At 46.0% G+C, this 21,572-nt stretch overlaps 1 protein-coding gene across 2 annotated transcripts in view; it reads right to left on the minus strand.

Moving 5' to 3' along the window:
- G2484-1 (protein) overlaps positions 1-21,572 on the minus strand; it is a 101,312-nt gene that overhangs the window by 58,619 nt on the left and 21,121 nt on the right. For both annotated transcript variants that reach the window (XM_086490686.1, XM_086490681.1), the window contains one exon: positions 3,009-5,526. In XM_086490686.1, coding sequence (XP_086346812.1) covers positions 3,009-5,501 — 2,493 coding nt within the window. In that variant the 5' untranslated portion in view covers positions 5,502-5,526. The remainder of the gene's footprint in view (positions 1-3,008; positions 5,527-21,572) is intronic.

Genomic DNA, 21,572 nt, shown 5'->3' on the forward strand with positions numbered 1-21,572 from the left:
TCCTAGCATTGAAGTCCCCTAGGATGATAATGTCACCATCCCTAGAGAACTCCCATATGTCATCATCCAAAATAGAGAAAGGGGACTGTCCTCTGGGTGATGCATAAACTGATGTACTCGGGGGAAAGTAGCAAATAGCAAGGTAGAGATATCTGTCTGTCTCTGCTTTTAGGCTCACCCACATGTACCTAGCCTGCTCATCCCTGCGGGCTATATGTATCAATGGCTGCAGATCCTCTCTAAATAACACTGCCACTCCCCCTGAGCCCCGTCCTGTGTGCTCTGAGCATGTCTCCTGTCTGTAAGCTGCCTCCCACCTGTATCCACTGATGTGAGGCATGGATTGCCCAGGGGCCTGGTGTGTCTCAGAGTAAAGGATGATGTCTCTTCCAGTAAAGCTATCCTCAAAAGCACCCACATCAAGACGCATAATCCATTGCAATTCCAGGCAGCTACTTTGAGTGTGGTCCCATAAGTCTCGCACCGTCATGTGAAGCGTCGCTCAAGTATTACCACTTTTCCGTCTCGGTAAAAAGCGATCTTGCCTTTTCCCCTTGCCGCTCTAATCTCCGGCATTACTTCCTGCATATAAGCGATCTGCGAGAGGGTGAGATCATCCCCGAGAAAGATGCCAGTCTCTTTAAGAGTTGGTCTTTTCTTCAAGAATGACTTCTTTGCTTCCATGGAGGGAAAACGGAGGATGAGTGCTCTTTCTTTTGAGGTTTCTCCACTACCTTCATTTTTCTTTATGTTGCCCACTCTCTATGCCCTTGTGTGTGTCGGCTCATGAATCCCCATCAAGGCTGTGAGTTCTTTAACTTCTTCGTCCACATTGCCTTTTTGTCTTTAAGACCGCAAATTCTCACATGTAAAGCGCGCACCCTTCTCGTCTGCTCCTCCTCTAGTGTCTGGTTAATGATGTTGTTGGGTGTGGACGTGGGCGTTATCTCCTTGTCTTTTCCTTTCTTGGCCACCTTGATCCATTTCTCGGGTTCGTCCGCCTTCTATTGGGTTTTGGTAAGAACATCCACCCAAGAAGTCGTCATTTCTTTGTGTTGTTGTTCTCCCTCTTTGATGGCCCGTACTTGTTCCTTGATCGTGTTGATTTCTTCGATTACTGAGGGTTGCAGTTCGCCCTCTTCCAGTGTGCTTCTTGATCGGGCTTCGGCGAGTTCTTTCTTGAGTGACGCGATCTCTTCCTCTTGGGTCGTCACTCGGTCTTCCAGCGTGCTTATCTTGCTCTCTTGGATCAGCACACGTCCATCGAGCATGTTTATTGTGCCCCAGAGAGAGAGACTCACACTGCGAGAATCCTGTGAACCCTGCCCTTCAGTGGGGGAGAGAGAGAGAGAGAGAGAGAGAGAGAGAGAGAGAGAGAGAGAGAGAGAGAGAGAGAGCATGTAACTGGGCAAGTGGTTCATTAGAGGAGGTTGCGTGTTACTAGTAAAGGCAAGCAAAAACTTTGTTACTAGAGTTAAAGGCAAGCCCATATGACTTCTGAATCAACACCTAGTCGATAAACAACAAAGGCTACAGGTCATGTGCAATGTGACATGAAACATTTCGAGGTTTTGTCTGTTTCGGGGTTTCGAGGTTTTGAAAGGTTTTGTTTTAGGGCAAGAAAAAAGCGAAACAGGTTTCAAAGTAATACGATTTTTTTTTGGTTTTTTGTTTGTTCAATTAAATCTATATTCATATTTATATGCGCACACACACACATATGTCTGTGTATATGCGAGAGAGAGAGAGAGAGAGAGAGAGAGAGAGAGAGAGAGAGAGAGAGAGAGAGAGAGAGAGAGTATGTAACTAGGCAAGTGGTTCATTAGAGGCGGTTGCGTGTTACTAGTAAAGGCAAGCATAAACTTTGTTACTAGAGTTAAAGGCAAGCCCATATGACTTCTGAATCAACACCTAGTCGATAAACAACAAAGGCTACAGGTCATGTGCAGTGTGACGTGAAACATTTCGAGGTTTTGTCTGTTTCGGGGTTTCGAGGTTTTGAAAGGTTTTGTTTTAGGGCAAGAAAAAAGCGAAACAGGTTTCAAAGTAATACGATTTTTTTTTGGTTTTTTGTTTGTTCAATTAAATCTATATTCATATTTATATGCACACACACACACACACACATATGTCTGTGTATATGTGTGTGTGTGTGTGTGTGTGTGTGTGTGTGTGTGTGCGCGCGCACACTGCATACCCACATCTATAATTATAAGGTGTGTGCATGCATGTCTAAGTAAGTAAACATACACACACATACATATACATTTACTTTCTTTTCTACACATGCACACACTCTCAGATATTCATTGACATGTATAAAGTTAAAGAAACAAAGGAAGGTAGAGATAGAGAAATTGAGTGCCAGACTGTTTTGGAAGCTTCGGGGGGGGGGGGGGGGGGGGGGGGGGGGGGGGGGGGGGGGAAAGCAAATATCAATTTTCTTGCATGCAAAAAAACCCAAATCTATGTTTTTGTTTGTGTCTGCGGAAATTTTGTATCATTAGGATGCTAATTAATGCCCAAAAAAATTTGTATCATTAGCAAGCTAGATATTGCCCAAAACTAGTTGAATCCAAAGCTCTTGTTACAAAGGTTGAAACCTTAAGGTTTTGGTTGTTTCAAGAAGTTTCGCATTTCCCTTGTTTCGCCAAAATGTTTCAGGGTTTGGGTTTCATAGCTATGAAACACGTGACCTGAAACGAGTTTCGCATTTTCGACAGTGCTTTTGAAGCGTGCAAAAAGTTTTGGGGTTTCCATGTTTCAGAGCTGCAAAGCGCTTTTTTTGTGTCACTGTGGGACTCGTGCACTGTTTGAAGATACGATCTAGGATTAGAGAGGAAGATGGGCTAGCCACTAAACCAGTCTCTTCAAAAGGGGGGGGAGGGAAAATAGATGTCAAAATGCTATATATAGACAAGAGAGGGCACATCTGAGTCATAGTTTATCCATGTACATTGATTCTTATCAGCAAAATCAAAATTCAGCATCAGGGTTTATTTCAGTACCTCATGAGGACCGGATTCGACCACCTGTCTGGCTGAGCCAGAAAGATGAGAGTCTGAAGATCCTTCTGCAACCCTTGCACCACCAGCGATATCACTTGTACAGGACATTCGAGCATCTGCTAATCCTTCATGTTCAATCATCTTCTCATGTCCTTGAACTGGAGCATTTTTGGGTAGAGAGTCATCTGCACCTCCCTCTTTCTGAACATCTAGGAGCACATGTAAGATGCCGCCAGGATGACTAGCTTCTGTTGGGACCTTACTTTCATTGGATAGACTAGGTTTTGCAGAAAAGAGAGAAGACCCTATTGCCTTGTCTTCAGTAATGCGTTCATTAAGCATTTGTTCTTGCAGTATGGACTCATTGCCATCACTTGCTAGTTGTTCCTGCTTGAAACAATCACTTCCACCTTCAACAATCTTCTTCAAAATATCTTTAGAAGAAGAATCCACTTTGGAGGTTCTATTGGATTCACCCAAGCCTTTTAGACCTAGAGCACCGTCAATGGCATGTTTGTGAGGATCCATGTTATTATGTGTGACCTTTAAGTCACCGTGGCCTCCAGACGTCTGTGGTGCTTCGATGGCAGGCAGTTCCCTTTCACTGATATTTTCCTGTGCAGCTAGACAGGTCAAGTCAGTTGCACCAGAAATACCTTGCATCTCCTCTGATTGCTCCAAGCTCTTTGCAGATCTGTTGTTCCATGTCCCTACTGCTCCCGATTCATGTGAACCACCTTGCTCAAGTACAGGAGTACCAGGCATTGGAGACAATTCAGGGACTCCAGCAGGAACTGCTGCAATCACCGGGACAGCAGAAAGAGAGCTTTCAGCAGGCTCAATTGCTGATGGTTTAGAAGCGGTTTCCCATTTCACATCTGAAGCTTCTCTTGCAAAATCATTACCTTCATCAAGGTTTTTCAACTCCTCAGTAGATGCAGCAATCTTTTCAACAGCATTCTCATCTGCCGTCGGTTCTTCTAGAATGCTCAAAATAGTTGTCTCTTGCAGATTTTTTGAGATAGAATTACACTTGGTGCCAATTTCTTCTTGTATGTTTGAGACTTCAGCTGACTGTTTATTTGAAGCATTCTGTTTTTCAACTGGATCTACCAAGACACTTTCAGATTCAATGCAAGAACCTCTGGAAGTGTTGTCAAGGCAAGAGCCTCCTGCAGCAATGACGCCTTTCCCAATGTCGGCAGTCACACACGTGTCTCCCAGCAGGTCTGAAGTTTGAATCATAGGTTCTGTGCTTAATTCTCGTGTCTCCTGGGCTAATGGAGTACTTAAAATCAGATCAGAATCATTTTTCATCTCCACCGGATCTGAGATTGTTGAAAGCCTTCTGTCATTTACTTCCGCATCTGCATCTACCTTTGAGCCAACAGTATCTACTGAAACACAAAACACTTGGACATTATCTACTGAACGAATAACACTTTCTGTAGGATCAACAGTCTCTGTCTTTTCAGACGCTTCTATATCATCGATCCTTGAAAGTTCATGCTGGAGACAATCCACCAAATCTCTCTTGCTGCACTCCTGATTTCTGTTTGCCTCTTTGCAGGAAACAGCCAAAACAATGCTTTCAGGTGTGCAATTTGTTGGGGATGCTGTCAAGGTTTCACAACTCTGCTCTTTGACAGATGCTAGATGTTGAGCTTTATAATTCTGCTTGTGCTCGTCCACCTGCCTTAGGTGGCTCTCCCCAACTTCTGCAGAGCTTTCACTAGGTAATCTTGCATCAAGTATAGTCACAGACGTCTGTGAGGCCTCCACAGATGCTAGATGTCGAGCTTCATGGTTCTGCTTGTGTTCGTCCCCCTGCCTTTGGTGGCTCTCCCCAACTTCTGCAGAGCTTTCACCAGCTAATCTTGCATCAAATGTCGTTACAGACATCTGTGAGGCCTCCACAGCTCCATCATCAACATCTTCCCTGACAGAGCTATGAGCCTTTACTTCCAACACCTCTTTATCCTCTCCAACCCACGCGGTTCCTTCTTCGCACTGCCTGAAAGTAGAAGGTAGAAGTAGACCTCTATCATCTTCAACTAAATCGTTCATACTCTTGTCCTTGCCTCCAAATGCCTCAGTAATCATACTGACATCATCCTGACCATCTATAAATAAATGAGCATCCACTTGATTGGCAGACCCTGGCCAGCTTTCACAGTTGTCAAAGGACTTCAAATCATCCTGCTTGCCATGAGACAGAAGAGTATTATTCTCTTCTGAGGATGCCTGAAATCTGCATTGCTCTTGTCTCACAAAATCCCAATGGCTTTCTCGTGGCCCATCAGTATCAATCAGAACATGGGTGTCTACTAGGCTTCCCAGCTCAAACCTCAACTGGACTTCAAGAGGTTCATCTACACCAAAGTGTGCCCGTGTCTCTTCATGGTCTCGTTCCAAAGATGACAACTCATTGGTTGGAATATCATTCACATAACCTTTATTTTGCAGGTGCAAGTCCTCACTGTATGAATCCATGCCTTTCAATTGAAAAACATCGTGCCTGCAAAACAATGTCAGGAATTAGTCACTGCCTGAACAAAACAAATAACTTAAAACGATTAATAGCCCTTCACATGCAAAATGACTCCACACACTAGTTGAACGACAACACAGAAACGATGTTTTACCTTAAAAATCCTCTTGTTGCTGACCTGTATCACACGGTTAAACCAATGTAACTGCTGCTTGATCTTGGCACTTTGCTGATATAGATAGCAAGGCCTTACAGCTCAGATTATATAGTCACACTTTTAATCCTATTGCATGATGTCTTTAGTGCCAAAAAACCAAGTTTTAGGTGAACCCTTGATTGCACAAGATGAAACCCCAATTGAAATATCACTAGCCTCATAGAACTACAAACTTCATGTAAATTAGTGATGAACAGTCTACTGCAGTGAGACTTCCAAGATGATGAATCCTATTTCTAACCTTAAACCATGGATGAAAATGGCTCAAGGGCCCTCTTGCTCGTGTACATCTCTTCCTTGACAGAGATACAGAGACACAATGGGCCACACAGTGACCCATAGCAGGGCTCTCATGTAGACTGCCAGAGGCACTACCCCAAAATTGACCATGGGGGTTTCAGATTGAACGTAATGTGCAACCGGTTCCACACTGTCAATCACGTGCTCGATACTATGTGGACATCACAGTGTGAAAGAGGGAAACTGAGAGATTTGGAGAGAGAATCAATGAAAACTACTGGTAACTGCGTGCAGATGTGAAGGATCTGCTATATGTGAATGGAGGGGCAATCTCTGGTGATTTATAAGTCGAAAAAACTGAGGGCTGTATGTGCAAGTAAGATGGGCTCTCACTGTTGGATTCACAACCAGTGGTGAAGGTATCATATCCAGCATATCCATGCTGTGACAAGTTTTAGGGTTAGAGTTTCTGCGTCAAGGTCATAGACGCATCAGTCCAATGCGTTCATTTGGTCTGCCTCATATTCACTCTGTCACAAGACGGGCACCACGTGCCAATAGAAAAGAACAGACTGAACAGACTTCTAGCACTTCAATAACAACTGAACTGAGAGAGAGAGAGAGAGAGAGAGAGAGAGAGAGAGAGAGAGAGAGAGAGAGAGAGAGAGAGAGAGAGAGAGAGAGAGAGAGACAACACGCGGCACAGAGTGGCGGAATTCCACCCCAGAGAATATTGGCCCCAAACCTTGGCACCCCTTTCAGTATTTCTTTATATTACACTGGCAGCTTTTTGGCTTTGCTTTTGGACCAGATGCTTTTGAGTTTGAAGGTTTTTTACTGTAAACTGCTTTTGGGGCCTAGGGCCTTTAAATATGAGGTTAGGGCTCATTCTCCTGGCATGCTTCCTGGAGAAGGTGCAGAGTTTGGAGTACCGGCTTGTACTGTGTTGATGTAAATCACGAAAATCCGTACAGTTCTGCCACGTCAGCAATCAGCGGAATTTTTGAAAATCCGTACAATCTGCCACGTCAGCAGTCCAGTGGAAATGTGCTGCTTTCTTCTTCTGTTGCTTTTGCTTCTTCTAGGGTTTAGGCCCCTCGACGAGCTTCTGTAAGTTGGCTCCATTCTTCATGGCTTTGACATGTTAGCAGTTTGTGACACACACCCCCTAGAAAGGTGGTCCATGCCAATCTCTTGGTCAAAGCCAGAATTTCCTTTGCATGAACAGTTCTCTCTATGTGGCATTGCATCTGTGATCATTTGCATGGCACTAGGACATCTAAGTGACCTTAGGATTTGGAACTAAGTTGACTATGTTTTGCAGACTTCGGCCGAGGGACCTTAGGATTTGGAACTAAGTTGACTGTGTTTTGCAAACTTCGGCCGAGGGACCTAAACCCTAGAGAAAAGATTTACCAACTTATGGTTTCCGCCAAGGGGCCTAAGTTATTAAAAGGCCACAACAGAAGGAAAATTGAAGTTTACCAACTTATAAGTTCTGTTGAGGGGCCAAATACCTTTAAAAAGGGAACCACAATTATTTAATGGCGTAAATCTTGTTGACGTGACCTATATCCCCGCTGGGATTTCACTGCTCTTCATTCTCCCACAAAACACTACAAAAGATTGGATTGGATCCTCCGTGCGAGAAGAACCATCTGAGCTTTGATACCACTATAACCGGCGTGGACACCCAAGCAAGAAATCAATAGCAACACACAAACACAGACTACAACAAACTCGAACGGAAGAGAGAGAGAGAGAGAGAGAGAGAGAGAGAGAGAGAGAGAGAGCTGACACGAAGGGTAGAGTTCTGCTTCCAAATGTACTGGCCCCAAAGTGTGGCGCCCCTTTCGGTACTTCTACCTTTATTGATAATCACAAAGTACAACCCCAAGAGGATGGAGCTCGGCAATCTACAATCATGCAAACTCAAGCACTCTTTTATAGGTACAAGGGGCCATAAACTAGGCACCCCCAAAAGCATGAAGTTGCTAAAAACACTTGCCCAAAAAGCAGCCCCGAAAAGCCCCTGCTGCCGCAAATCGCAGCACAATTTGCGAAGGATGTGCCACATTTTCAAGTCGACCATAAGTTGCCACGACATCATGGACTTTTAAAACCTTGCAAGGTTCACAATCTTGTGGTCTTTTTTTATGAAGGTCTTGGGCTGCCCATTTGCCAAATTTCAATCATAAAAATGGGTACCTTACTTGGAGAATGTACAATCATGGGTTGGAGTAAAAAAACACTCATGTGTACATAGAGGCGAGCTGCGAAGGAGGAAACTTCAGCACATCATGAGGCATGGATGTTGAACCACTTTCAATGCCAACAAATCCATTGACAAATTCTACTAAGCATGCTGTGTCAGAAAACTGATGACACATCACGCTATCTACTAATGGACAAAACATAATAATGACGTGGCAACTTATGGCGGCCGCACTTGCAAATGTGGCATGCTATCTGCTAATGGACTTTGAAGGGCCAAACATAATATCTTGTTTGAAAACATAAAAAAAAACGACCTTCTTCTAATAGTCTCTCTCATTGTTGCAGCGTCAAACGAGACCCTTTGTGTTGGATTTTCTCAAGAATCCCGGGAATTTATTCAATGTGGAAAGGATTCCAATTATTTGCCGGTTGGTCTTTTGTAGTAAACTCTAGTCTTCCTTCCATAAGCTTGTATCTAACCGCAGCATGGAACATAAGCAACTTGTTTGGATAAACAGTATTCCTGTAAAGGTGATGGGAGTCCAATAGTGCAACGTTCACACTGGTCCTCCAAGGTGATCAGCTTAAAGAATAACACCGAAAGATAAACGTCGAGAAACCTTTGATTGTAATCTTCCATGGTTTCTGTGGCAAGCATTTTCAAGTTACCCTATTCTCCCAAAAGCTGTACTTCAAATAGGGATGTCATGTGGCTCCGGGCAAAAATATTCTTGGCAGCCTGCCAAGTCCTTGGAGCGTGCGGCTTGGTAGCTATAGAACTCCACTGCATAGCATTGTCTTTTGGAAAACTAGCAGCTCAAAAACATGTCAGTGCAATTTGCGGGGGTGTTGTCATAGTCAACGATGCGGAAGTGGGGAGAATACACGAGAGACAGAGAGAAAGAGAGAGAGAGACTCTGTTGAACCAACCAACCTTGGCAATGAATTGTGATAATACAATGGGGGCAAGGTGTACTAATATAGTCCCCTTAGTAAATTGCCTTACCCCGACTTTGACAAATAAGTATAATAAATACCTAAAAGCCAAATAAATATTGGGATCACATTGAGCAATTCACTTGAGATGCCATAACTTTAACACCCTCTCTGCAGCTCATAGTGGACATAAATAGTGAGACAAAGTCGATGAAGAAGCTACTATGGATACCCCAACACCGGCCGGGATACTGGATACACCTCAATCATGCTACTCTCAACTTTTTAACTTAGAAGAATGTCATCTTGAGCATCGGTTACCTTTAGAAAATTGAATTGTAGACCACACTACGTCCAAGAATCCCAATTCGTGAACTGTGAACAAGATAATGAACTTTTTTTTTTTCCGAGAAAAAGATCCTTCTATTAGTTACTGAAACTGCCCATAGGGCTACAACCACCTCTTCAAGAGAGGGCTACAACAACCATGGTGGGAGACTCTCCCAATGAAAAAAAAACCAGCATATGTACAATGGGGCTAAATCAAGAAATGGGGGGAGGGAAAAGCCACACAGGTGGTCGGTAATGCCATCGGAGTACACCCTGGACCATGGTGTAGAAAGGCCCAGGACGCCAGAGTCAAAGGAAAGCCTCTCTACGCTCCCGCATGCGGTCGGAGCTGCCCTGTAGTCCCTCGAGCTGTCCTCTGAGAGTGTGGATCAACTCTAGCCAAAAATCGCGAACAGTCTTTGCTGGTGGCACGGGGCGAGCCTCAAAGATGCGGAAGCAACGGGCCCGCCAGATGAACCAGACTGTCAGGCCACTGATGAGCTCCCAACACTCCTCTCTCTCACTGCACCACTCCTGTGGAGTAAGCTGTGTAGCAGGCTGGAGTGTAGGTCGCCCCTCCTGCATCACTATCATCCTGCTAGTGGAAGATAGCTCAAACTGAAGTGCCGGGCCAGAGAGGGTGGACCAAGCCGCTGCTCCCCAAGTGTATTGTCGAGCCGTGGAGAGAGCAGGCATCAGCCGAAGAACTCGTAGCCACACCTACTGGGACGAGGGATAGTCCCAAAGACAGTGACGCTGACTCTCCACTAGGTGGTCACAAGCTGCACATGCGGCCGAGAGACCACTATGCACTAGCCAACTCCCAACTGCTATAGCTCTGTGTGCGACGAGCCACTGAAACAAGGTGACTCGCCTCGGCTGTCTGGAGTCCCACAACCTCTCCCAAAATGCTGCCAAGAACTCAGCTGTGAGACCCTCCTCCTGCCAATGAGGTGCTGCAACGGGGTGGGCCTCTCTCTGTGCTGCTAGTATATGACGTCCCAGTCGAACAATGTACTGAAAGAACGGGACTCCTGGGTGGTCTACATAAGAGAAGGGATCCCTCCATAGCCACTCACCAGGATCCCACTGTACTCGTGCCAATAGACAACACTCCCAAGCCCATAGCCTCCAGTGTCCAGTCTCAAGAGCTGCTGGGTCAAGGTCCATGACACAAGTCCTCCCACAGATGCCCACTTCTCGGATTCTCTGAAAACAACACTCTGCTACCTGCGGGGCCTCTACTGCAACTCGCTGAAGGTGTCCCCCACCCTGAAGCTCGAAGAAAAGGGCTAGGGCAGTCTCTAAGCAGGCCCTGACTGAGATGAGAACCTCCAGTCGTGTGAAGGCTCCCATCCACCGCGGTGCTACTGGCTCGAGAGGCGTGAGCCACTCAACTGGAACTGAGTCTGAGATGTCCTAGCACATGCTCTGCACCCCTCTCATGCCCTGTAGCTGGAGACCCTACACCTCCTCTGACAAACCTCTGAACTCCACCTAAAGAGCGCGCTGGACCTGCTGCCATGGGACCCCAAGGAACATGAGGCCGACTACCAACCAAGTGGCCTCTGTGAGTGCTAACCATGGGGTTCCAGACGAGGGGCTGCCGTAGGCGCTCCTCCGTGCATGTACGCTGTCAGGCCGACTACCAACCAAGTGGCCTCTCTGAGTGCTAACCATGGGGTTCCAGACGAGGGGCTGCCGTAGGCGCTCCTCCGTGCACGTAGGCTGTCTCTGCTCCAGGCCACGCCGCAAGTGCTCCCAAGATCAAAGCAAACTCACAGCGAAGCAGTCCTCCAATCTCCTTCTCAAACCAACTCTGTGCATCTCTGTAAAGATCCATCTGGTCGAAGGTTGCCAAGCGCCTCCTGCTTGAGGCACCCTAGCACGAAGCCGTTGTAGCAAGAACTCCTTCCAGGGCTCCTCACCTGGAAGAAGTCCTCTGACGATGAACTTCCCAAGAAGGGCTCTGCTCTGTTGTGTTGGATCAATGATCCCAAGCCCTCCCTGTGAACAAGGAAGAGTGATGACCTGCCAAGCCACCTTGGCTCGGGCTATCTAAGTGTCACGTCCTGACCAAAGGAAGTTCCTGATCAACCTCTCTACCTGGCTGATACAAGAACTTGAGAAGATCCAGCAGGAAGTGATGTACCACATAGTCGCCAACAACACTTGGTTGGCAACTACTACTCTGCCAGCCAAAGAAAGTCGTGTTAAGCTCCAGTGTAACAACTTTCTCCTGATAGACAGGAGAAGGGGAGCAATCTACTGCTCAGGAGACATGTCCAAACCAACCTGACAGCCCAAGTACCGAACTGCAGTCCCTGGGGGAATCCACCTAAAACCCTCTCCAAGCATCCAATCTGGCACAGGAGCACTACCAACCGAGAAAGCCGCTGTCTTTCTCCAGTTGATCAGTGCGCCCGATGCACAACAGGTCTCCAGAGCCTGCTCACACCTGTAAAGGTTGGCCTCCTGGCCATCTAAGTACAAGGCTGAGTCGTCGGCAAACTCAGCGTCCAGCAGCTCATCTCCCCGAATAGGGAGTGCTAAGCCCCGTAGACCAACCTGCTGCGACACCAAAAACCTAGGCCTGAGGCCACTCTGTCAGCAGGAGAGTCTTGCCTGTCCAAGCCCTCTGTCCAGAGAGCCTCTACCCTCTCTCTGAGTGCTGAGTCCAACAAGACCCTCTCTGGGATGCGAAGCATCGTGCTCCCACTCATGTGCTTGTCTGCTACTGTGAGGATCACTGGTGCATGGTCCGAGAAGGAGGTCCTTGCCAGGATGCCCACTGTCCCTCCCAAGTCACTGAAGTGGTCACTAGTGTAGAAGCGATCTATCCGCGATAGATTCACTCCTCCCACTCTGCGGTCCGATCGAGAGAAGGCAAGGCTCTCTGGGGGCCTCACAAAACCAGAGTGCTGCCAAACATCCGAGACCCTCAAAGTCATACAAAACCTCTCCCAAGCTGCCAACTCAACTCCATGCACACTAGCATGGCTACCACCAACCCTGTCAGAAGGGTCCTCCAACATGTTGAAGTCCCCTCCTATGCACCAATGTTCTGCCTGTGGCAGAGACTCAACTATCCATGACCAAAACTCTGCACGAGCACTCGCCACATTGGGCGCATAGATGTTCAGGAAACCCACTAGGCCACCCTGAACCTGCATAGTAATCCACTGAGCCCTGCCTGGCACAATAATCCCTCTGCCCACAATGGCCTGCTGCAAAGAGTCCGCAATAGTCATACATACCCCACCTTGGATGCCTCCAGGTCCAAAAGCAGTTGACCAAAAAGTATCATATCGTCCACGCAAGAGCTGACCACAACGTCTAATGCGGCTCTCACACAGATGGTGCTCCTGAAGCATAAGGAGATCAATCTCTCCTCCCACAAGGCAACGCTGAAGCTCCTGACGCAGTCGGCCCTGCTGACGCTGAAACAGAGGCTCACATAGTCCCTGCACGTTCCATGAGACGATCCTCATGGGGAGCGAGAAAGAACAGATGTTGCCGCAGCAGGTAGACGGGCTATCTTCGAGGCTGGCTTGGATAGAGAGTAATCCGTATCCGAGCGTCCTCTAGATAGGCGTGACTACAACGAGTGCCTGGTCCAAGCCCAAGCAGAGCAAGCCGTACGTAAAGCAACCTCCCCTGTCCAGGTGTAACTATGTCAGACTTTGTAAATAATTAATTTATTTACGAGAAAAGAATTATCTAATTAGGTGTGTGCACATCAGAATAGATCTAGCAGTTTCTGGGGCCTCAGGTGCGCCCAAGTTTGGGCCAGAGCACCTCAGGGAGACCCTAGCAGAAAAATACCCTGAAGCCCTAGTGATTGGGAAATCGGGTCTTCAATAAAGGGGTGGATAGTAGCCTCAGATTTGAGGCTCAGAAAATTACGCACGTTAGTGCAAGCACAAGAATGAGATGGGGTCCTTACAATAATAACCCTAAGGCCTGATTATTTTACGGCCTTAGGATAAGTTAGTTAAAAGTATTCTTAAATGATTTGCGCTGGACCAAATGGCCGAACAACTGCGAACAGGTAATGCCAGAGCATTGCTGGCACAGCAATGCGCTAGGGAGCAGCTAACGTTTTCATTTGTTGCATCTATGTGTGCAGTTGTGCACTTAATTGCACATTTCATTAACTAGCATAGGATTTTTAAAGTCAAAAGTTGAATGGTTTTTAAATTTTAAAGTAAGTGTGTCACTTGGCCCACTTTCCCATGCAATCTCTCTCTCTCTCTCTCTCTCTCTCTCTCTCTCTCTCTCTCTCTCTCTCTCTCTCTTCATGCTAGCGCCCACTCTTCTGGGAGGCTATAAGAGAGCAGCCCCTCCCCCTCTTGCCAGGTTGGCAATGCACTACCCCCCCCAAGTTGACCATCTTCTACGCAGTGAAGCTCTCCATTGAAGCTTCAGAGCAGCACCTTGTGGTGTATGTGGAGCCTCTGAGCACCCATCACCTAGAACAAGGCCTCTCATGGTTGCATGCAGCTTTGGGAGAAGTTTCCTCGGGTGAAGTAGTAGAAAACTCTCTTTCTCCCTTGTCTAGCTGCTGCAAATTCCTTGTTTTCAACCCCTAATCACTTGTATTAGGGTGAATTTCAGCAACGTCTTAATAGAATCTCATCCCCCACTACCTACTCTACACATACACCAAGTTTGGAGCATTTCCATCGCGAAAAGGACCTCCAATTTGGCATTGGAACACGCTCAGGTAACAATTTCTGGTTATGTGCAGAAAATTACAACAAGCGTGTGTGTCTGTGTTTTGCATGTTTCTGTGGTTGGTTAATTGCAGGAATGATTACGTCCAAAGTGGCACAGTTAGCGGAAGATAGACCCTCATTCGTGAGAGCTTCCGATGAGTTTTGTGGAATGTAGACTCTCCCCTACGAGAGCTTCCCAAAATCTCGCAGAAGAGGATAGATCCTCTCAGTAATCAGAGAGCAGTTCTTCTACTCTCTCAGTCAGAAGCCGAAAAAGGCCAAGAAAGAATAGAGGGCGGGCTTTCGCCCCGTTCCTGTGCTTGTAAAGATTCTCCCTTAGTAATAAAGATATTCTCTTTATGGGGGGGGACCAGCCCATCTTCTGGTCCCGAATGAAGTGTCAAGCTTTCTCTCTCTCTCTAATCCTCTTGAGTATTTGAAGTGCAATTAAACGTCACGTTACGCTTCCGTATTTTTGTGATAGTGGTATCAGAGCAAGGTCATCTCTTTCTTCCTTAAGGGATTGACGACTCTTGGCAGACTGCAGAAATGGGAGGACGCGAGATAGAGTTCTCTCCTTCAACAGCAGGTGGAAGAGTCGCAAAAAGCTCTCTCCCATCCAGAAGTCCAAAAGATTCTCCATACTCTTGAGAAAGGGAAGGAGAAAATGCCGATGGGGTCGGGAGAAATCCGACAGAACCCAAAGGCGCCAGAACCAAGGAAAGATCCTTTGATTGGAACCTCCGCATGCACGAGAGACACAGGAAACCTCCAGAACGTCATGTGCGGTTTAACCCAAAGATTCAAGAGCAGGATCCCCCTGATTCCCCTCGGTTCTCTTTCATGAAGGATCTGGATGACATCGTTGCTCCGGAAGACATGTTTCTTGACGATCCGTCGCAGCAAGAAGTGCATTCAAGGGAAAAGACTCCTGTCCATTAGGAGTCTAAGCATAGAAAGAAGGAGCACCATAAGAGGAAGCACCACAGGCAGAAAGCATTCAAGTCGGGAGACAAAGATGTGAAATTCGACACCTACAATGGACGGCGTGATAATGACAAAGCTTTGGCTTTCATCCGCCAATTCGAAGTTGCATTTGCTTAAGGGAATTTTAAAGAAAGATCCAAGCTTCGCCATGTTAGTATGTACCTGAAAGGCACCGCCAGCAGTTGGTGGTTAACCCTTATCCTGGAAGATCGTAAACCCCAAGATTGGACTGCTTTCAAGAAGGAGTTCTACGCACAGTTCCTTCCTCCAGACTATGAGGAAGAGGTAAAGAAAGAATGGGATCGACTTTCACAGTCAGAGAACGAAACTGTTCCACGCTATGTGGATAGGTTTTGGGACGTTCTCTTGAAAGTCACTCCATTCAAGAAGATTGACGATTCGGAAAAGATGCGCAAGTTTGAAGCAGGATTGCATGAAGCCTTGCAAAAGGCTATGAAGCTTTACCCTCGAGGTAACTTGCAGATACTTATGGAATCAGCCCGCATAGCTGATGGAATACATGACAAGGGTACTCCCAGGAAGATGGAGCAAAGCACTTACCATGCCAAGCAGAAGGCTCTCCATGAGCAGCCTACCTCTACTTCTTATTCTCAAAAGAAGAAAAGAACCGCCTCCGAAGCAGAAGCAAAGCCAAATCAGCCCAAGAAAGGGAGATATCTCTCTCCTGCTGAGTTGCGAACTTACATTAGTGAAGGAAGATGCTTCAAGTGTGGACAAGTTGGTCATATGAAGGGTGACTGTCCTACCAAACCTCCACAACCACCCTCTTCCAATGCAGTCCCAAATGTACAGGGAAATACAACCAAGGATGGAAAAGAAAGAGCTCTTCTTAAAGCATTGGGTAGCATCAACAACCAATGGGCTCTCATTTTGTTTGACCCTGGCAGTACAGACAACTTCATCTCTACCAAGCTAGCTGATGACCTGAACTTCCAGCCCAATCGTTTTGGAGTTTCTATTCAAGCACAATCTGCTTTCAAAGGGCAAAACTCAAACTCTACTCCAATCATAGGGAAGTTGAATCTAAAGGTCGACGACTACAAAGATCAAGAGTCTTTCTTACTAGCTTCACTTGAAGGATGCGATGTTATCTTGGGAATGCCTTGGCACTACAAGATGCATCCCATTCCTGACTATGTTCAGAAAACCTTATCCTTTGCTCATAAAGGAAAGGAGTATCTTGTACTTGCAGATGCAGGTGATTGGAATATCCCTATCGCCAATCACATTGCCATCAAGAAAGTAATGAAAAAGTGTGTTTCAGCGTACTTGATTTTTGCAAGAGAGAGAGATGTGTCTGTTTCACAACTTTCTTCCTCTTTAGAGCAAAAAAGACTTAAGTTATTAGAAAGTTATAAAGATTGTTTTGCAGATGAACTTCCAAATAAACTCCCACCTCCTCGACCTGAGGATCATACAATTGATTTGATCCCAGGAAGTTCTCCTCCAAATCAGCCCCCTTTTCAAGTTAGTCTAATGCAGCAAGAGGAAATTCTCAAGCAAGTTAACGAACTTTTGGAGAAGGGCTTAATAAGGCCTAGTACTTCTCCATATTGTTCACCTGTCTTGCTAGTATAGAAAAAGGATGGCACATTCCGCATGTGCATAGACTATAGATCTCTAAACAAGATCACAATCAAGAATCGATTTCCAATCCCTCGGATTGACGACATTCTTGACAAGTTACAAGGAGCAAGTGTTTTTAGTCGTATAGACTTGAAGAGCGGTTATCATCAAATCCGCATAGCTCCTCAGGATGTGCATAAGACTTCATTTAGAACAACCTTCGAGTTGTATGAATTCTTAGTGATGCCTTTTGGACTCACTAATGCGCCAGCCACATTCAACAGAATGATGGATAGAATCTTCCACTCATATAGAAGCTTCACAGTCGTTTTCTTTGATGACGTCTTAATCTTCTCAGAGACGGCAGACGAACACTATAAGCATCTCGCCTTAGTGTTTGAAGAATTACACAAACACAAATTAATTGTGAATGCTAAGAAGAGTGAGTTCTTTCTAAAAGAAATCCACTATTTGGGCCATATAGTATCTCACAATCAGGTGAGAATGGACCCTGATAAGATTCAAGCAGTTGTAGAATGGCCTACGCCAACTACAGTACATGATGTACGAAGTTTCCTTGGCCTCTGTTCTTATTATCGGCGTTTCATTCGAGCTTTTGCCGCGATAGCAGGTCCCCTCCATGACCTAACTAAGAAGCGGATTCCATTCCATTGGGGGTCTGGACAAAAACAAGCTTTCGAAAAGCTTAAGCATCTACTCAGTCACGGACATGTTCTCACCGTCCCTGATCTTCGCAAACCTTTCAAGGTATACTGCGATGCATCTGGAGATTGTGTAGGAGCAGTTTTGAACCAAGAGGGTCACGCAATAGCCTATGAAAGTCGGCGCCATAAAGATGCAGAGTTGCATGTTTCCATATACGAGAAAGAGTTAATGGCAGTAATTCATGCTCTTTCCATTTGGAAACACTATCTGTTAGGAGCTAATTTTATTATCAAGACAGATCATCAAAGTCTTCGCTACTTTCTCACACAGAGAAAGTTATCAGAAAAGCAGATGAGATGGGCCAACTTTCTTTCAATGTTCCATTTTCAGATTTTACATACTTCTGAAACGAAGAATGCAGTTGCAGATGCTCTCTCCAGGCGTCCAAAGATCAATGCACTAACAACAATTTATCATGAGGAACTAGAATCTCTCAGCGAGATGTATCCTCAAGATCCAGACTTCGCCACAATTTGGGCAGATCTTCAAGTTGGTCACTCAAGGCCACCTTATTCCATAAGGGATAATACGTTCTATCGTCAACAAGCAATATGCATAGCTCAGCCCTTACGTCAGAAGGTGATGGATGAAGCACATAATTCTCCTTATGCCGGGCATCGGGGAATTGCTTCCACCACTAGTGCCCTCAAAAGGTATTTCTTTTGGCCAACACTCCGTGCGGACATTGAAAAACATGTACGTGAGTGTTAAGTCTGCCAAAAAGTAAAATATGACAGACATAAAGTTTATGGCAAGCTTCAGCCGCTCCCTGTGCCTAACACGCCATGGGAAAGTATTGCCATGGATTTTATTACGGATCTTCCTAGATCCAAGAATGGAAATGATGCAATCTGGACTATAGTAGACAGATTCAGTAAGCAAGCACATTTTCTTCCAGTAAAGAAGACGATCAAAGCTGATCACATGGCTAGAATATTTCTAGCTCAGATTTTTAAACACCATGGATTGCCAAAGACTATTGTCAACGATAGAGATCCCCGCATGACTAGTCTATTTTGGCAAGCATTGTTTGAAAACTTGGGAACTAAGCTTGATTTTTCATCAGCTTATCATCCTCAAACAGATGGTCAAAGCGAAATCGCTAATGCCACTATTTTAGATCTCCTCAAGTGCTATGTTTCGGAACGACAATCCGAATGGGAACAGTACTTACCAATAGTTGAGTTTGCGTATAGTAATACCATACATTCCTCAACTGGTAAAGCTCCCTTCGAAATTATTTATGGGAAGCCACTCTTACTTCCTATTATGGTGACCAAAGAAAACATCTTCGCCGCAGATGAATTTGTGCGCAATATTGATATTGCCCATCAACAAGTAAAGCAAGCGATTCTTCGTACTCAAGAGCAACAGAAGAGAAAAGCAGACAAGCACAGAAGGAATCTCAATCTTAAAAAAGGACAATATGTCTTGCTTCGGTTTGAGAAAGCTAGATTGAAAAAGCGGGTCCGAAAAGGGAAAGTTGTCAAACTTTCCCATAGATTTTACGGCCCTTTCAAAATTACAGATAAAGTCAATGACGTGACTTTGAGATTGGATTTGCCTTCTAACTGGCGCATCCATAATGCTTTTCATGTCAGTCTCCTCCGACCATATGTTGGACCTCCTCCAGTGGCGCCAGTACAAGAAGATCCTCCAGAAGTCGAAGAGACTGAGGAAATCCTTCAACCTGAACAGATAATACACCACTCGGAGAGACAACTCAAGTCGGGGACTCTACATCGAAAGTATTTAGTCAAGTTCAAGAATTACACTCCTTTAGATGCAAAGTGGATGACTGAGTCTGATCTTAAAGACTACCCAGACATCTTGCACAGTTATGTTGACGCTCTACAGTTGAGGTCAACTGTTTAGAACCAAGAGGGATGTAACTATGTCAGACTTTGTAAATAATTAATTTATTTACGAGAAAAGAATTATCTAATTAGTTGTGTGCACATCAGGATAGATCTAGCACTTTCTGGGGTCTCAGGTGCGCCCAAGTTTGGGCCAGAGCACCTCAGGGAGACCCTAGCAAAAAAATACCCTGAAGCCCTAGTGATTGGGAAATTGGGTCTTCAAAAAAGGGGTAGATAGTAGCCTCAGATTTCAGGCTCAGAAAATTACGCGCGCTAGTGCAAGCATAGGAATGAGATGGGGTCCTTAGAATAATAACCCTAAGGCCTGATTATTTTACGGCCTTAGGATAAGTTAGTTAAAAGTATGCTTAAATGATTTGCGCTGGACCAAATGGCGGACAAGTGCGAACAGGTAATGCCAGAGCATTGCTGGCATAGCAATGCGCTAGGGAGCAGCTAACGTTTTCATTTGTTGCATCTATGTGTGCAGTTGTGCACTTAATTGCACATTTCATTAACTAGCATAGGATTTTTAAAGTCAAAAGTTGAATGGTTTTTAAATTTTAAAGTAAGTGTGCCACTTGGCCCACTTTCCCATGCAATCTCTCTCTCTCTCTCTCTCTCTCTCTCTCTCTCTCTCTCTCTCTCTCTCTCTCTTCATGCTAGCGCCCACTCTTCTGGGAGGCTATAAGAGAGCAGCCCCTCCCCCTCTTGCCAGGTTGGCAATGCACTACCCCCCCCAAGTCGACCATCTTCTACGCAGTGAAGCTCTCCATTGAAGCTTCAGAGCAGCACCTTGTGGTGTATGTGGAGCCTCTGAGCACCCATCACCTAGAACAAGGCCTCTCATGGTTGCATGCAGCTTTGGGAGAAGTTTCATCGCGTAAAGTAGTAGAAAACTCTCTTTCTCCCTTGTCTAGCTGCTGCAAATTCCCTGTTTTCAGCCCCTAATCACTTGTATTAGGGTGAATTTCAGCAAAGTCTTAATAGAATCTCATCCCCCACTACCTACTCTACACATACACCAAGTTTGGAGCATTTCCATCGCGAAAAGGACCTCCAATTTGGCATTGGAACACGCTCAAGTAACAATTTCTAGTTATGTGCAGAAAATTACAACAAGCGTGTGTGTCTGTGTTTTGCATGTTTCTGTGGTTGGTTAATTGCAGGAATGATTACGTCCAAAGTGGCACAGTTAGCGGAAGATAGACCCTCATTAGTGAGAGCTTCCGATGAGTTTTGTGGAAGGTAGACTCTCCCCTACGAGAGCTTCCCAAAATCTCGCAGAAGAGGATAGATCCTCTCAGTAATCAGAGAGCAGTTCTTCTACTCTCTCAGTCAAAAGCCGAAAAAGGCCAAGAAAGAATAGAGGACAGGCTTTCGCCTGTTCCTGTGCTTGTAAAGATTCTCCCTTAGTAATAAAGATATTCTCTTTATGGGGGGGGACCAGCCCATCTTCTGGTCCCAAATGAAGTGTCAAGCTTTCTCTCTCTCTCTAATCCTCTTGGGTATTTTAAGTGCAATTAAACGTCACTTTATGCTTCCGTATTTTTGTGACACCAGGAGTCCTCACATAGCATAGCAAGCACTGTGTATAGGCAAAGAAGTAAACCACAATGTGTCTACATCCTGCTGAGTCTTGAGGTGTCACCGCAAATTTGGCCAATGGCCACAAAGTCTGGAGCATGTCTGTAACTCCTAGTTCTCCCATGTGGTGAGAGAACTCTAGGACCTGTGTGTGTAACCATCCCAACACTGAGTCGAGAGTCTACTCTGTCTAGTCTCTGCCTCTGCAACAGCAGAGGGGGAAGGAGAAGCCAACTGCTGAGTCCAAGGCCTCTATCCCCCTAGCGGCAAGGAACAGAACATGGACCCTGAAGCAAGCTGCCTCATGGTCTGCTGAGGGGTCGCCGAGAAAACGAGTGAAGCCGTAGTCGAAGAAGTCCCATCGGCGCCGGATGTCAATGCTCATCAGACCACGAGGGATAGCTGCGAGGGATGATGTCTGTATCTGCAGAGGGGGCCGCAAGAAAGGTTGTCCCTCTCTCGCTAGGCGACTCGTGGCGAAGGCGCTGCCAAGAGATCGCCTAGCCGCAAGAGAAGGCCCTGCCCCCTGGGTCGACTGTGGAACTGAAGCAGGAGGGGGGGGAGAAGGAGCAGGGAGGAGCGGTGGAGAAGAGGGGCGGGAGGGAGCGACAGAGGTAGCCGGGCGGGGGGAAGAGGCGGCGGGAGCAAGAGGCGGGGAGGAGGAAGAGG

Source organism: Adiantum capillus-veneris, chromosome 2 (genome assembly GCF_014529385.1).
Source record: "Adiantum capillus-veneris isolate H3 chromosome 2, ASM1452938v2, whole genome shotgun sequence".
NCBI lineage: Eukaryota > Viridiplantae > Streptophyta > Polypodiopsida > Polypodiales > Pteridaceae > Adiantum > Adiantum capillus-veneris.